The 18,117-nt window shown below is 45.4% G+C and overlaps 1 protein-coding gene across 1 annotated transcript in view; it reads left to right on the forward strand.

Annotated features, from left to right (window-relative positions):
- PXDN (peroxidasin) overlaps window positions 1–18,117 on the forward strand; it is a 571,721-nt gene that overhangs the window by 366,878 nt on the left and 186,726 nt on the right. The window contains exons 11-12 of the mRNA XM_069606052.1: window positions 4,856–4,972; window positions 5,655–5,813. Coding sequence (XP_069462153.1) covers window positions 4,856–4,972; window positions 5,655–5,813 — 276 coding nt within the window. The remainder of the gene's footprint in view (window positions 1–4,855; window positions 4,973–5,654; window positions 5,814–18,117) is intronic.

Here is an 18,117-nt window from a genome sequence, read left to right on the forward strand (position 1 = left end):
CAACTGAATACCCGTGAAGACATGCTCTCAAATCTTGACTCTAACTCTCCTGCTGCTCTCATTCTCCTTGATCTCTCCTCTGCCTTTGACACGGTCAATCATTCCATTCTCATAAAATGGCTCTGTGATACCCTCGGCATCACGGATGAGGCATTGGATTGGCTAACCTCTTTCCACACTAACCGGCCCTCCCAGCTTCAGCTGGGCTCTTTCTCCACCATTTCACTCTCTACCTGTGATTGTCTTTCCGCTATCAAGGCATGGTGTGTGGCTAATGGCCACTGTCTTAATGCCAGCAAGACAGAGATCATTCTCATTGAGACACCTGCACCCTGTTTCCCTCTACCCTCTGGCCCCCTCCTTTGACCCTCTACCCTCACCATCCCATAAGGCCAAAAACCTTGGTCATCTTCAACTCCTCTCTCTCTCCTTCGCGCCTCACATCTTGGACCTTGCCAAGAAAGCCCACTTCCAGCTTTACCTCCTTAGAGGCATTCTCCCTTTTCTCACCTTTCCCCAGAAGCTCAATGTTTCCAGAACTCTGATCCTCTCTAGGCTGGACTACATCAATAGCCTCTTCATCAATCTCCCCCTTTCCTCCCAACGCCCCCTTCAGCTAATCCAGAATAGGGTTGCAAGACTTATCCTTGGCCTCAAGCCCAGGTATCGTATCTCTCCATTCCTAAAATCTTTGCACTGGTTCCCGGTGGCCTCGAGGATCAAATTCAAGACCCTGTGCATCATACAAAAGGCTTTCTGGGGCATGGGACCACGCTATCTCCAACCTTATCGCCCCAAATACTCTCCTGCTAGAGCGCTCCGCTCCTCTAACTCCAACTCTCTGCTTGTCAAACGGTTCTCCAAGCAGAGAGTGGGTGGCAGGTCTCTCTTCTCAGTTGGTGCTTCTATTTGGAACAGCCGGCCTTCCCTTCTTAGACTTGAGCCGGACCTCCTTAAATTCTGAAAACTTCTCAAAACTCAGCCTTTCTCTACCTCTTTCTCTTTCCCTTCACTGCTAATCACCCCACTGCAGCTGAGACTGGTGCTCTTGACCTTCACAAGTCCCACCGGTTCCAGGCCCCTGCCCAGTCGACACGAGCACCCTACCCCCAACCCCCAGCACTACCCTTGTGGGCCCCCTCCAGATGGCTGTGCATCCCACCCTTGGGATTCCTCTGCCCTAGCACTTGCCAGCGGCCTCCTTCCATGCCCCCCCCTTGCCACTTCCCTTGTGGGCTCTCCAGCACTTACTTATACCTTGCCCCGCCCCTCAACCCCTTATCTCCTGCACTTCTTTTCGCTGCACTTGCACGGCTGAATGCCACAAGGTTTAGTAGGACCACAAATGTACATTTACTGGTTTCTTTTGCCATTGTGTTATACTCCCCTGTTCCCTCCTCACTTTGCTTTGTGGCGCCTGAAAACACAATTTTGTTGTGTAGGTTCCTAGCAAATGCTCACTAAATCAAATCTTGGCTGGTGGAAAAACCCTGCAGACCTATTGGCGGGGATGCTTTCCGTGGATCCCACATCACCTGCAGTAATTATGACTGATTTGTCACTCTTCGTCTAGGGGGGAAATGGGATGGAGATGCATGTTATTGTCCCCAGATCTGGTGCTGTGGCAATTTAATTGCCTGAAGATTCAGGTGATCTTCGAGGATTTACAGCCTTTATTCAGCATTGCAGGTCTGGTGGTGCAGGTCCTGGCAGACACATGACACAATGTTTCATTTAAGCAAGCAGGGTACACGTAATCTCTGCAACTGTCGTTCTTTGCAGGAGAAATGCTGTAATGGATACTGTTGGAAAAATTACTCTCCAGGCATTGCACCTCGCCCGAAAAGCATTGAGGAGGCAAATTCCTTTAGCACAGGGTGTTAAAACCTCCACGAGGGTGAAGCTCCACCCTAAGGTGGTGGAAGATCTGTTCCGGGAGTGGGGTTCCCCTCGGGCAGTCTTTTTGCAATGCAAATGTCTGTTATATGCCTTGAGAGAGGGGGTGGGTTCAAAATCATTCGGGCGATGCCCCTAGGACCTCTTGGTGAGAACTAGTCATGCATGCCTTTCCACCCCTTCCCCTTAATTCACAGGGTGCTCAGAAAATGGAAGGAATGCAGTTGAGCGTTTATGAACATGTGTTGGCTGCCCAGGATTTGGTACTCCGACCTCTAGATCTTCTCAGCCCCAGTGCTACAAAACTTGTTCGGCTACATCAGGTTAGGTCCTTCAACCCTTCAGTGTGTGTTTGACTGGCAGGCTCTCAAGAGTAAGTAAAAGGCACTCACCGTAGTGACTACTGTACTCCTAGGTCATAGCCCCCGCTAAAATAGACACCATTCAGGTACTGTCAGGGTGGATGGAAAAGGACTGGTAAGGCAAGGGTGGCGCATGGAGGAGTGTGTGCCCGCACTACACATTAAGTTCAAATGCAAGGATTTTCTGCAAATGGCTCTTGTCCCATTGCCTGTGGACGGGGAGAACCAAGAGTATGAAACAAGGGAAGAATATGACCTAGGAGCACTGTAGTCACTGCAGTCATTAACCTTTACTTTCTGTGCTGTAAACAATACTAGAAGATGCAGAAACCGAACTTTTTGTGATGGCCCAGGTTGGCCCCCGACCGTGGTAGGGACCATGACGCTGGGAAAGAACCTCGAATTGAAACACAATTAGACAATCCACTGACCAAATCGCAGTTGGCAAAAGCATTGGAGCAGGTTCCATTGGAGTACAGGGGCACAACACTGGAATGCTCTTACATCCTTAAGAGCAGAGCCAAATCCCTGAAATTCACAAAACCGAAATCTGATCTGTGTGTTGGCTCATGCTTTCAACTATTGACTTGTACCTCTGGACAGAGTGGCCAAGGAAGACCCAGAGGCATTTCACCTCTTGTCCCTGCTACACTTTACCAGCATATTACCCCAATAACAACTCTGCTTCCCATCCTAGCATCCTTATCTAGAGCCATCATTCATTATTTGTGGTTTACTGTCTTTCTTTCAATAATGTACTGTCCCCAGTGTCGACCACGATATATTATGCAAGGCGCCCTATTTAAAGCTATGGAAGACAATTGAAAAAATTAACAGGAAAAAACAGCTGCCCTTAGTACAGCTAAATCTCTTTTAAATATGTTGTCTATCATTCAAAAGTTCTGGGGATTACATTTCCTGTGATTTATTAATTTATTGTGTTTACACAAGCCCCATTATTTATATTAGCACAGTGTGCCCTGGAAATTGCTCAATGTCCCATCATAAAATATACATTTCTCTTGAGGCAGATGCAAAATAACTACTGCTAACTAAATTAAAGCACAGTCTGCATGTATCCATCAAACACATCAGTAACTGAATTACTTTAAACACGCACGTATTTTACAGTTACAGTTTAATTTTTAGTTTGCATATCAAAATGGGGAATGGTGGTTCTTCATAAGGTCCTGCAAAAGAAGTATAGGCTTCTATGTTGTTCATGTGTTAGATAGGAAGAAAACCAGCCTTTACACTTCGTTGCAGTTAGTTACTTTTGAGTTTTTTGAAGACAGATGTGATTTAGAGTGGTCTCTGTTTCTGTTCACAAAAAACAATCTTGGAGCGTCCCCTCGCCCAACATACTAACTGCACCCTAATTTGATTGCCATCCAAGAGTTGTTTGTGTTTGCCAATTGTATGTGGTGATTTCTGTAGCGATGCAAGCTAGGTCTAATATGTTCTCCATTGCTGTGAAGCAGTCGTGTAGACTTCTTTCCTGGTCAAAAGAATAGTTGTGTGCTTTAATCAATTACAATATTTATAATGTTCCTCTATTGATTATTTAATGCAGCTAATCTATGGAATGTTTTTCTTTTTAGTTCTTTCGTAAAGATCACTCATTGCTTTTAGTTTCACCATCACTGATGTGGGGTTTGATTCTTTGAAGGAGGAGCTTGTACCATATCAATGTTTTCTAAAAAATAAATGGGATTCATTTGTTATTCCATAACACTCCTTTGCTATCCTGAAAGGACAAACTACTTAGGAGGCAATCACTGAGACAGATGCCTGTTTTGGGCTGGAAGATCAAGATAATAGCTTGCCATCCCTGTGATTGGTGCCTTTAGCACCCCACATTACATCTGGGGCGCACTCATTTGTGCTCTAAGCGCGATGTGATTGGCGCACAAATAGAAATCTGCAAGTGCAAGCAGCATGGTGACACCATTTTGCTCCGTCGGCCATTGTAGTTTGTCTCATTGACTGTAACTACAAGCCTTCCACTCATCCAAGGAATCAAGTTACCTGCATTTTACCATTTGATTGTGTTCAGGCCTCTGAGTGTGAGAATTGGCCAGGGAAAGGGAACTTATATATCTGTGTTATTCATGGGACCTGTATAGGTAACCGTTGGCCATTGGAGCGCTGACAAAGTATTTTTGAATTTTCACCATTTTTAAAACTGATTGCAAGCTCCAAAATGCAAACATATGAACTACTTTATTTTGATGGGTCACGTTGTTGGGAAGGAACTTTAATTGTATCCTGTTATGGGAATTGCAAAGGTTGACGACATCGGGATATCATTTTGCTAGGTATAAATTCAAAGTTATTTTATGTGGGAGAGAGTGGTGGGATTGGAGGAGCCCATGGGGCACAGCACCTGTAGTAAGGTAGTGCTGCATTTGATGGCATGATTGGGAAAATACTTGTGATGTCCATTAACTCCCTGTAAACTGATTACTTAAATTTTACGTGAGCAGATTCAATGTATTGCAAAATATGTGTAGTGCCCGACTGTTGTGAATGAGGAGCCCATTTTCTATTTCCATGTTCTAATTCGACATTTTTCCTGGACTGTTCTTTCTCCTTAGCTGTGCCACAGTTTACAGTTACCCCTCAAGATACCACAGTGACTGAGGGTCACACTGTGGATTTCCACTGTGAAGCACAGGGCTACCCACAGCCTGTCATTGCCTGGAGCAAAGGAGGTGAGGCTTCATTCTTCTTGTTGGATTTTCCCCCCCATTTCCCAGGTCCTTTCCTCACACCCCTACTCTACCTTCTTCCCAGTGATCCCTTTTCTGCAAGGCTAACTAGTGTAATATTTCTCTCCACTATCTCATATGAATGAGGGATTATTATACATTGAGTGAAATGTCATGCCCATTGTACTTTCTCTATCATCTGTGTTGTGTGTGAGTGAGTTACTCTATAAAGTAATCGCCTCTGGTGTGCTGGTGGAAAGAGGGTGAGTGAGATATTCGGAAGGGACAAAGTAGCATTTGGAATAGACAGATTTGTCGTCTACAAATGCCTGTCCTGCTAGCAGTTGTCAGGGACTTTCATAGGTTTCATTAAGTTTTATAATCCTACAGAGATTTTGGTAATGGGCTGTACTCCCGATTGGTATTTTTGGCCAGGGAAATTGGGAATTTAATGGCTTAAAACTCTGCTTTTCCTGTTGCCCTTAAACTAGTACCTCTGTGGTAGTGTTTAATATAATTAAAGAAAGTTGTGCTGGTACTCCATCGCTTGGTCTTCTGGAAACCTGCTACATTTAAATATATATATCTTGACTTAGTAATGAGAATAAGATCTGCTGATTAAGGTTTTGTAAATTGTCATTTATGTTCAGAAATGGACTCCGTTTAATGTAGCACTTCGTTGCAGGGAGTCAGCTTCCAGTCGACAGACGGCATCTGGTTCTCTCGTCTGGAACCTTGCGGATTTCCAGAGTCGCTCTGCACGACGAAGGCCAATACGAGTGTCAGGCTGTCAATATAGTGGGATCACAAAGAGTTGCTGTGCACCTTACTGTGCAGGCCAGAGGTAAAACCACCAAAAGTCGTTACATGTTGAAATGTTTGTGGATTATTGGCTTTGCACTCTATACTGTAGGTATCTTCTCTTTTACGGGACTGCTTGGATCTTCTTGCAACATGTATTGTATTTGGTTGCCCCATCGCTGGTGGAACTAATGTAATTTATTTTAGAAAGTATTTCCCACTAATAAATACGCGTAACTGACAAGGTAGGAAGCCACTTGTACTACGAATACCTCAAGAAATTGAAAGTGCACACATTATTCACTAGCATTCGTAGACCACTCAATTCTAGAGGAAGAGCACCCCATTCTAGAGATTGCTCTCTGCCAGCAAGAGGTGCAGTCTAGCACTGTATGGCTACTTATCTTCTGCACAGGAGCACAAGCCACCCCCAGAGATAGCTGAACCTCATCAGTAACATGTAGTGGAGTCTCCATGGAGCAGCTATCAGGGGAGACATGTCTGGGCATACCTCTCCCCGTTAGGAAGACCAATACAAAAAGTGATGTTTTGGAAGGTTGCCCAAAACAAATTATTAATTCATAACCTCATATCCATCACTTTGTAGCTAACTTTTTTCTCCCCAACCATGTTTCTCACACAGTATATATCACAGCACAGCCTTGCAACAGCAGCAATCCTACATGTCTCACACAGACACAAAATCCTGCAAATATACCCATTGTACATGCACTCCTCAAAATCTACTTGTTGCCATCAAAACATCCACTGGCATTACTCGAAACACCAAACCCTATAGGGTCCTCCTCTGCTCACATCAACCTTTGGTAATCTTTCTGACCTTGCAGAACCGCACACCATTGGCCCTGTTCATCGTAGAAGCTTTTATTCTCAAACCTGCATCGCAAATTCTGTAAAGTCTTCATGCAAATCTCACTTTCCCACACACACAATCTCATTTAACTCCGTTCTGCAGGCTAACTGATTTGAACAACGAGTTTCTTTGTTGAATTCACAAATTTCATTGGCATCTCGAATAGCCTTTAGGCCATTAACATTTTGAGATGCATGAAGGGAGTTTTCCTTTATCAAATATCCACAGTGAACTGCACCATCCATGCCAAATACTCCAGCCGCAAAAGAAGCAATACTTCTTTAATGAGCATGCCACCACCCACTGTCTGAATCCTCCAATTCCTAGGAAAATGTCGGAGATTCATGGTGTGGGATTCTGAGAATATGTACATGGTGACTCGTGAATCTTGCCTCACTGGTCGGTTCTCAGATTCGGTGCAGGTCCTCTGTGGTATATATGAGAGAGTGTGACACACATTCCAAGAACACACACACAGGAAGAGCTGCAACCTCCCCTCCTGTGCTCACTGCTACTCTGCCTACCCTTCTAACTGCAAAGGAAGAGTTCCACCATTTACATTCTTTCTTCGTAGTTCAACAAATAATCCTAGAGAATGAACACTGCCACTATGTCCTCTTCCTTTATTTTTCCCTGCGCATGATGTAGATCATGCGAATCACCATTACTTTGTATGTTGTATGTGAACATAGGATTGCAACCTTGCAAGATCAGCGTTGTGTGGCTACAATGCACCCCTGCCTTCTCTATTAGGCATTCCTAAGAAGGACGTGCCCCAGGCAGTGCAAAGCAAACCCGCCCTGCTCTTATTGCAGACTGTCCAGCAGGTGTGTTCCATTCTACACACCTTGTTTTGTTGACCTTGTTTAATGAACCGAGTACTTTATCGTCCTCCAGTGTGCAAGTATATCACTGACTGCTAATCCATCCATCGTCAACCAGCATTCTAATGCCACATGAGACTAATAAAACATTTATAACTGATAAGCGTATTTCTTTACTCCTAAAAATCCTTGGAGAAAGAATCCTCTGTAATTCACCCTCACTGTGTGATTGCACGTTTGTTATTTAGTGTCATCTACTAATTCCTAGACTTTTTGAGTGATTTTATGGGTAGAAGAAAAGATCGCTGACACATACAATCCTACAATTTTATCTTCTCAATGTTGCTCGGAGAATCCGGGAATACATTGTGTAGTTGTCCTGCTTTCTCCCAAAAGCCCAGCTTTCTGCCTGTATTTTCTGGGGAGGACGGTGCAATAATGAAAACAGGCGCCTCAAATCTTCCCGATTAGGTAATATTGTCTGTTGTATTAAATGCTTCGGGTATCACGTGCAGCACTGGCTCGGCCCTGTTTTTAGACACCACCTGGCTAGCCTTTCTTCTAGGCAGCAAGTAGACCAGGTGGGCATTTGTTATACCAACAGTGAGCACAAACAGAAGGGTCTGGAACCGGGTCCTGTATTTCAACTGTTTACCAAACAACTCTGTGAGCCACGACGAGTGAAACCGGCCCTGGCAGGGCATGCAGGATTCCAGAGCCCGGCTGCCAAAGCATGCTTCATTCCAAGTAAAACGCCATCGCTAGGCAACAAGATGCGGAGGAAAGTTATCATGAAGTTGAGCAGAGAGGGTTAAGGTTTCTGACCCCCAAGTTGAGGCTTCAGATCAGTGCTGGACTTGTGTATTGGAATATAGAATCCCATCTTTAAACATTTCAAGACATTGATCATGCATCCAGCATGCTGCTACAGCGTGGCATTTGCTGCTCTGTGGTTAGGAACTATATAATGTGCTTGCTTTTATTTTATTATTTTTCTGGTATGTTTTACCAGTGCACATGTACAAAACCTGTCCTTTCTGTAACCGTGATCAGGATTCAAATCAGACCAATTTCCTTCCTTCGTATAAACCTGCACAGTTCCCTTCTTTGTCCGAGTTTGAAAAGAGAATTCCAGATGTCCATTGAGTGTAATGGTTGTTTTTTCCTTTTCCTGCTGCACATCCCATCACATTTCCTCTGCAGACTTGCCATTCCTTCAGAGGGTTGTTTAGAGGAGAACATTGTTTGATGGTTAGCATTGTAATGGGTATTCCGCATGGTCATTTCTTCATTGTTTGGGTGCCCTAATTGAAAAGCCAGACACAAAGGGCTATCAACCATGAAGTCTGCGTCCTGAAACTCTTCAGTCGTGAATAGTTGAATGTTCTGACTTTATGCATATACCCAGCCTAGTCTGTCGTGATTTCTTAGTGCTCCCTCTGTCTTTTTCTAACATGTCCCAATTACTTGCATTTAGAGGAGGCCACTTCTGGCTCCACTTTCTTTCCTTTTTTTTTGTGTTTTAGTGTTCGATTTTAAATTAGTCACTTTCTTAAAATCTGCAATATTCTTTTTTTTCTTTTATAATCCATATGGAAATCAAAACATTTCACTTAATGTTCCCTTGATTAATAAATGATCAAACAATTGTCATTCCAAGATGTTTTTCTTTGGAGTGGGTACATTGAGGCCAGATGCAGAGAGAGGTAGACCAGTGGCGCATGATTAGAATATTCATTCTTTTAATTGGTGTGCACCAAGTGCCTACGAGCGGATTTGTATGACCTTTCCGGTACGGGTAAGAATGGCATATTGTGTCTGAACTTCCCTTCCCGCTGAGCTTCCAAGAAGCAGAAGCAAATAGTGGGGAACATGAACTTATCTAGAATAGATATCTAGACTAGAGCCATGTAAGTTGCTCCTTCAAGAATTGATATCTCGACACCAAACCAAAGGAGCCTTCAAAGACATATGGTGCATTTTGTGTAATTGTGCTTAACTCTGTTGCCGAGATATTGCATAGTTGCACACATGGGTTTCTGTGAGGCAAACAGCCATTGCACTGAACATTGCAAGCATGGCGAGTTTGTGTGTAGCTTTTGTGCTGCTGTTGTAATTAAATAAATGAAACGGTCCCTATTGAGATCATCAGCATTTCAAACTTCACAAGATGACTGAATGTCCCAGGAGCCTCTGCCACTGACTATGGCAAACCGCAGAATAGCATTAAAGCCTAACCACAAGCATTTGTCAAAATCAAAATATCTGTGTATTCAAAGCAAACTGCTCCAGGCCACCAACTTCAGGCAGGAGGTCCAGACGAGGGTCCTGGACATGCCGTTCAGTGGAGTCAACCTGTTCGTGAAGGCCGTTGATGAATCCCTCCAGGCCATCAAGACCGACATGGAGACAGCCCGTGCCTTGGGCACCCTGCAGCAACACCCGCCGTCCTTTCGTTCATCAGGAGGGAAATCTAGCAGGTCTTCCTCTTACCACCAACTCTCCCATTCCTCGCCCCAGGAAGCCAACAGGGGTCGCTCCAAGGCCTTCGGAGGTGTTTGCCATCGTCGTCAAGGCTCCCAGAGTGGCACGCCGACTGCCAAACAGGACTGAACCAGCCAAGACGTTGGGCCCCGACCCACGCACCCTGGTGGGAGGCCGGCTGGTGAACTTAATCAGCGTGTGGGAGACCATCTCCACCGATCGATGGGTGCTGGACGCTCTTGCCCACAGACATACCTTAGAGTTTCAACAGAAGTGCCCACGAATACCACCGATGGCCCGACAAGAACAACACATACCTCAGCTGCTGCTGGAAGTTAGAGCTGGTTCCAAAGAGGCACTGGGGCTCCAGAGTTTATTCACAGTACTTTTTGGTAAGAAAGAAGACCAGGGGCTGGAGGCCCATTCTCGACCTATGACAACTCAACAAGTACATAAAGTCCCAGAAGTTCAGGATGGTCACGCTGCAGCATGTGCTCGGCCAGCAGGAGGAGGGGGACTTTCTGTCGTTGTTTGATCTAGAGGACACATATTTCCACGTCCCCGTACACAAAGGAGACTGCAAGTTTCTACGCTTCGTCGTTCAAGGGAAGCATTACCAGTACAAGACTCTTCCCTTCGGACTGAAGTCGGCGCCCAGCATCTTCACCAAGTGCCTGGCCCGGTGGCGGCCTATCTACGACTGCAAGGGATCCATGTGTATCCTTGCCTGGATGACTGGCTCATCCATGCCAGGTCAAACAACATCGCTGTCGACCACACGGCGAAGAACGTCCGACTGCTGACGGAACTGGGGCTCTCGTGAATTATGCAAAGTCCTGCTTGACTCCATCGCAGGACGTGCTGTTCCTGGGGTTCAGGCTCGACGGTGTCCTGCCTGGCGTCACTGTCAGAGAAGAGGATATCAGCCATCTTGGGCGAAGTGCAACGACTGTTAGCACTATGGGTTGCCACGGTGAGGACCATCAAGTCGCTACTCGGCATGATGTCGTCCTGCATATACCTGATTCGGCTCTGCAGGTTGTGGATGCGCCCTCTACAGGAATTCCTTGACGCCCGTTGGGTCCAGGTGTCCGAAGGCTTCCAGAACAATATTGTGCTTGACCAGGAGTTCCGTAGAGCGATAAGGTGGTGGGGCGTGCACTCCAACATCGCCGGAGGCACAGATTTCCAGAGCCCCCCGTACCAGGACGGTCATGACGGATGCTTCCCTGGAAGGATTGGGAGCCCACACTGGATGTCTTCACACCAGAGGCCTGTGGCTGCCGGAAGAGAAGACGCTAGACATCAACGTACTGGAACTATGGGGGGTGTTTTGAGCCCTCAGGTCATTTCTGCCATCCCACAAGGGCAAAGCGGTGAGGGTTTTCACGGACAATACCACCACAATGTTTTACATATGGGGGTAGAGGGCCACCAGATCTACAGCGCTCTCCAAAGAGGCGCAGGATTATCGGCCAGGGGATGTTCCTCATTCCGTTTCACCAGGCAAAAGTAAAGAATGCTGCCGCAGACTCTCTCAGCAGGGAGCTGGCACTTGCCACGAGTTGGAGCTTCGGCAGGATCAAGTGGACAACCTTCAAATGAGGCAGTCCCCAGATCGATCTATTTACGACGGCGGCGAACACCAAGTGCCAGAGGTTCGCCAGCAGATTCCCCCAGCCAGGGAGCATGGGGGACGCATTCTCATTCCCTTGGGAAGCCCTGTTTCTGTCTGCAATCCCTCAGTTGCCTCTACCTCTTTGAGTTATCAGTCAACTCAGAGGGTGATCCTCGTGGCACCATCATGGCCGAGGCAGATCTGGTACCTGGATCTTCGCAGCATGTCAGCGTCCCTTCCAGTCAAGCTGCCAGTGGTCGCGGATCTTCTCGCCAGGGATGGAGGAGCAATTCTGCAGTACGACCCGGGATCCCTGAACCTGAAGGCCTGGCTCCTGCAGCATTAGAGTTTGGTGGCTACGATCTTCCGGCGTACTGCAGGGATGTACTCGCCAAGGCCAGGGCATCGTCTACTTTGAAGTGCTATGGACACAAATGGAAGCGCTTTGCGACTTGCTGCAGGTCACAGAAGATCAATCTTCCGTATTTACTGTCATTGGTTAAATCGGGGCTGGCCCGCACCTCCATCAAGGTACATCTGGTGGCTATCTCCCGCTACAACAGGTCTCCGGGACAGTCTTCACTGTGGTCGCACCGTCTCCGTAACTCAATGTGGTGCTGAGTAGGCTCATAGGGTGGGGGGGGCTTTTGAACCTATGCATTCTGCTCCGCTCACGTTTCTGTCATGGAAGACAGCAAGCCTTGTGGCCATCACCTCTGCAAGACAAGTAGGTGTGATCTAGGCCCTGTTCTGCAAGAGGCCTTACTTGACTTTCCACAAGACGAGGGTGGTGCTGTGGACGCACCTCTCCTCCATGCCCAAGGTTCCATCAGAATTTCACCTCAACGAGCCCTTGCTGTTACCGGTGTTTTTTCTGACACCTTTGTCGCCATCTGAAAGGACTTTGCACTTGCTGAATGTGGCTAGAGCGCTGAAGGTTTATGTGGCCCGCACAAAGAGTTTCCGGAAAAACTTATCAGCTTTTTGTGAACTTTGGTCCTGTGAACCATGGGGAGGCCCTGTCCAAAGCTTCCATTTCCAGGTGGCTCTCCGGCTGTATCACTCACTGTCACTGGCTGGCAAACCGACCTCTGCCTGGTCGTCTGAGAGCCCATTCTACCAGAGCGGTCGCAGCTACAACGGCGTTCTTGTCTGGTGTGCCCCTGCTGGACATTTATAGAGCTGCTACGTGGAGGTCGATGCACAGCTTCACGAAATTCTACTGCATCGACAGGGATTCCTGGGAGGAGTTCAAAGTCGGCAGAGCAGTGCTGCGCAACGTGTTCGCTTGAAGGCGAACCTGGTGAGGAGGTAAGAGATTGCTTCTGTTCAGCCTTGCCACCTCCCGTGGTTGTGCATGTATGTACTGCTATGTATTCTTTATTCTTCTTTATTCATGAGCATGTGAATCCATGCCAGACCCCATACTGGAGAAGGAACAAGTTACTTACCTGTAACTGTTCTTCTCCAGCATGGGTCTGGCATGGATTCACATGCAAACCCTCCTGCCTGCCCCTCTGCGGCTCTTCTCTTGGTCGTCTGCCATTTTACGTGCTACCAAATCTGAAGATGGCTGCCAGAGGAGGGGCTTAGATAGAGGGCAGTCATTGGCTGGGGGCAGTATGACCCAGAGCGCAGTCATTGGTTTATAGGAGAAAGACAGTTTAGAAACAAAACTGAAACTGTTTTTTCTTTTACCGAGGATTCCAAGCCTGACAGGGAATATTCGTGAGCATGTGAATCCATGCCACACCCATGCTGGAGAACAGCAGTTACAGGTAAGTAACTTGTTCCATCACCGCCTTTGAAATGAGAAGGAATATTATAGGCAGTTATTAGAGTAGAATGAGGAATGGTATAGAAAGAAAATAAGAGGGCTAAGTACAGAGCCTTTTCTGGACTCCATACAGAAGAGTGTTGGGTAGACTTATGTCTGGACCCAGAAATGGAATGGGGACAGTTGGAAAGATAGGAGTGGAACCACTTAAGAACTGCGTCAGAGAAACCAAGTGAGGCGACTGACGAAAGAAGAATAGAAAGTGCCACAGTGTCAAAGGCTAGCGAGAGATCCAGAAAGATCGATAAAAGAAGACAATTGGAGTGGCTTGCAGGGGGGAGATCATTGGAGATGTGAAGGGCATTCTCCATAGAATGAAAAATAGAATTAAGAGGTAGATTGGTGTGTAGATTTACATGAGGAGGATCCTGGGAAAATACTACATGTTCAATTAATTTAGAAAGAAATGGTAGAAGAGAGATGGGGCAGACCTTCGCAGGTAGCGTGGGACCAGGAGTTGCTTTTTTCAGTACAAGAATAACCACAGATTGCTTAAAGCATGATGGGAAACACATACTAGAGAGTGAATAATTATGGAGACTGGTAAGTTAGCAGATAAGACGGGGAGGACTAAAGGATTGAGGGAAGATGAAAATGATCAAGAAAAAAGGCAGAAGTATGAGCATGAGTTAAGTGGTCAGTGGTGTCTAGAACAGTAAGGGAAGACAAGGAAGATAGTAAACAGGAGGGGACAAATCAGCAGAAGGGGGATAGTGGAAGAAAATTTGAATTTGTGTCCAATGTTTATTCATTTTATTATGTATTTTTCAAGACTACTTCTCATACTTTATGAAGATTATTTGAACAATATTTATAATTAGATTTTATTGGTATTATTCAATGGTTTTATTTTTGCTTTTTTCATTTATTGTATGTGTTGGATTTTATGGCAGTTTTGACAAAATAAAGTACAAATGAACTGAAGAAAATAAAGAGCAGAGGGAAGCATACTTGGAGGGAAAATAATAAGCTAAGACTGTAGAAGAAAGAGGAGAGGGAAGGGTAGGGGGGAAAGAGGGGGGTCAGGGGAAAGGATGTTTCTTAGGTGTTGGAAGAGGTGGTGGGTGATCGGAAAGGGAGAGAGTGAGGTCAGAAAAGTAGTGCTTCCTAACCTCCAATAGAGATGTCATGAGATGAATGAAGAGAGGAAATAGCAGTGAGGTCAGAGGGGTACTGGGATTCTTTACAGCGTCGCTCAGCACCATGAAGAGAAAGTGAAGGGGTCCCATCATAGGCTCTGTCCAATCTAAAACTGCAGAAATGTATAATGTTGCATGGGTGTGGAGTTGTCTGGGTATTTAAACTCATGTGAAGAGAGAGTAGTTTTTGAGAAAGCAAAAAAGGAAGATAGTCTATTCAATAGGAGTGGAATGGATTAATCCTGGGTGTAACTGATAAATCTTCTTGAGAAGGCCCTTTTCAGAAGGGGAGGCGGAATGCAGAGGCCTTTCCCAATGTAGAACCACATTACCAGAGATGGATTTTGGGAGCTGCTGGACAACAAGCTTATCTGATAGGGATGCCAAAATGCACTTGATAACCATGTTTGTCCTTGCCCATTGAACAACAACCCAGAAGTGACTGCAATAATTTCAGATGATTTAAACCTATGTCCCAACAACTAATTGAATCCCAGATAGTGATTAAACGCTTTTTGGGGGAACCCTTTTTACATGATATGTCACTGAAAGGGGAATATGGTAAAAAGCTTGTTTGCTTTTGTATATGCAACGTTCACACCCTGGATAGTTTCACTTCACAACGGTTTTCTCCTCCAATTTGGGATCTGTAGATGACTATTCTGAATTAAAATGTGGAATGACAAGCCTTTGTGACTGGTGTGTGCCATTGTCTATACATTAAATTAAATATATTTCTTAATGAACATATTGGACTGGGATGTTGAGAGGTGGAAATTATTCCTATGTAACATTGAGGAACTCGGGTGTTACTGTCTCAGCAACATTTTTGTATTTATGATCAGGCTAGAAACCAGTTGGTCTGACACAGATAATGTTGAAAATGTTAGTATTGAACAGTCCTAGAATAAAAAAGTAATGTTAAACCAATATTTTTCTCATCAATGGTTTCAGAGAAAACTTGGAAAATTCACCAAGAATGGTTTTGTCTTTTTGAATCAAACAGCCAATGTCAATGTGCATGTTTATATTGGAGAGGATTTTATTCTTTTGCCTAGAATAGACATTTGTATTTGCATCCATCCATATGGGTATGTGTGTGCATTTGGAATGTAAATGTAAGTGAGACAACAGCAAGCAGGTTGTTTATTCTTTTCTGTACCAGGAAAGCTGACTGTTACCAGGGTGGACTGACTGGTGGACCTACACATGGGCACATGGGAAGCATTTGGCGTCTGAATCGGCTGAGGGTCCGTGCAGTGCATTCAGAGTATGCAGTGCGGCTTGACGCACATGCTAGTGCGCGCCTCTAGGTCCATTCCTCTAGTCCTCTAGTTTTGGTGAGGAACACGGCTAGTGAGCGGTCCACCTGACTGATGTGCAAAGGTGTCTCGCAGCCCAGCTTTTAAGGGCTTTTTGTAGACTTGATAGCCAAGTGTTAGGTACAGTCTGCAGTCCGAGGTCTATGAAAAGTGCTTGTGTTTTCTCTTCCTCTTTGCCCATCAATGTGGGCATGTGTGCTTCCTTTATATGAATAAGGTCTTGTTGATTACCTTCATAGATTAAAGAGGTTGGGGGTTGGGTTGGCAGGCCTTGTGTGGTTTTTTAGCCGTCAGCCCTTTTCAAGAAGCTGTGGCTATTTCCCCAGATCAAGGGAAAAAATAACCGTTACCCACTCGGGAGTCAGGGTAAAACTCTATTAAGTGAAAAGGAAAACCCTGTGGATACTCTGGCACGGATGTCAGAACAGGGGAACGTTAGGTTTTTTCCCCAGTGCAAAGTAAAACATACAGCGAAGCCTTGTTACAGGAGGATGCTGTTATAGGCTATTAACCGCAATGGGAGCAATAACAGAGGAGGTTATATGTGAGATTTCTGGACCTGTGGTAAGGGAAATTGAGCACAGGTTGAGCTCAGTGCATCCAACTGATTGTGTGAGTTTAGAGAAGGAAATGATCGCGAGCAATGGTGTGAACGAAAGACTGAGCATGTCACCTAGTCTTTCTAATACTCAGGTCACAAGCATTGCCTCCCACTCCACGGTGAACGATTTTGACCCTGGTTTGGGCACCTCAATGAGGATTGACCATTCTTCTCTTCCTCTGAAGGAGTTTACATGGCAAGTAAGCAAACCTCAAGTCATCTTAAGCTCTTTGGCCGCCCTAAATATGGTTTTACAATTGTTTATAGGACTTAACGATACTGTGGCCTATGAGATCAGGGTAAACTCGGCAAGTCTAAATGAACTGCGGGTTCTATTACTGGCTTACTTAGATATTGTTCCTGTTAAGACAAAGATGCTAGCAAATGAGGATGCTGCATGGTTGGTCGAGCCAATAAGTGCACCTTTGCCTATGTCGCCCTGTATAGTTCAAGACACTTGGCATAGTACGTAGTCTGGAAATGGCTCTGGATCCATTGATAAAGGTGATAAGGGACGAAATGCATCCAGGAAGAAATCCAAAATTCTAAAAGGCTTTACAAAACAAAGCAAGGGCACTAGTAAATGCTTACACAAGATAATACATGCCACCAAACAGAAACAACTAGAAGGTTCTGAGAGGAACGCAATGCATGTGTCTAAAGACACAAGAATGGCAATTGCTCAGACCGATACGTCTGAGGCTAAAAGATACCAGTTTGAAGACTTAAGGTCTCAGCCTCCTAAAGCAAAGGTGACAAAAGCAACCCAGACTGTTTCTAGAGACAAGGTTGAGCAACGAAGAAATACGAAAAAACTGAAGAGTGGTGTCACTGGTGAGCCTGTGCAGGGTATTAGAGGGAAGAGACTCGTGGTGCGATAAAACCAGTTGGAGGGACTTTTGGCCTCGTAGAGAAACTCTGATGTGTCAGGGATTCAGGTTCGTCCAGCCAATGTCTCACACAACATGAGTCCTATGGAAGACACTCCTCCTTCATCAACTCATGTGGGGGTAGGCTTCCCGAGCCCTGGGAGGTTTGAGAGATCTTCCACAGAATTAGTTATCCCACTTGCAGCATATAATCTTTGAATCGGTCTTTGACGAGGAGCATAGTCTTCCCTTAAACAAGTGCAGGATCCCGAGTTTACTTTCTTCTATACCTGAAATTTTTCTCTATCCCATATGCAGACTTGAAATTTGTTGACCTATTTCACAGGTCGTGCATGGGCAAGTGTTAGGGAGAATTCTCTGAAATGTGCTAATTCCCTTCTACCTCAGAGACCACCAGCTCTTTTGCTGGACTTCTTGAAATGTTTATCCTGTAGAGAGACTTTTTTTCAACTCTCTCATGTATTGTTCTTCGATTTGAAAACTGTTTCGTTTAGTTGTGGAGTCTGACAAACCCCATAGGCATCATCTTTTTACATTGTGACACACAGCACATTCAGTGCAGTGGCACAGGGAAGTCTTTTAGATTTCCCAAAGGTTTAAATACCTTCTCGTGGTTAAACTACTGTTTCCAAGAGCAGTAAAGTGAAACTGACTTTACTTACCTTTTATAACTTTGTAGACCCAGCACACACTATCTTACATAGAGTGCTGGAGGGGTTACTTAGTATCCCCTTTGTCTACTTTCTCATGTAACATTT

This window comes from Ambystoma mexicanum, chromosome 4p (genome assembly GCF_040938575.1).
Source record: "Ambystoma mexicanum isolate Mex_15411 chromosome 4p, UKY_AmexF1_1, whole genome shotgun sequence".
Lineage (NCBI taxonomy): Eukaryota > Metazoa > Chordata > Amphibia > Caudata > Ambystomatidae > Ambystoma > Ambystoma mexicanum.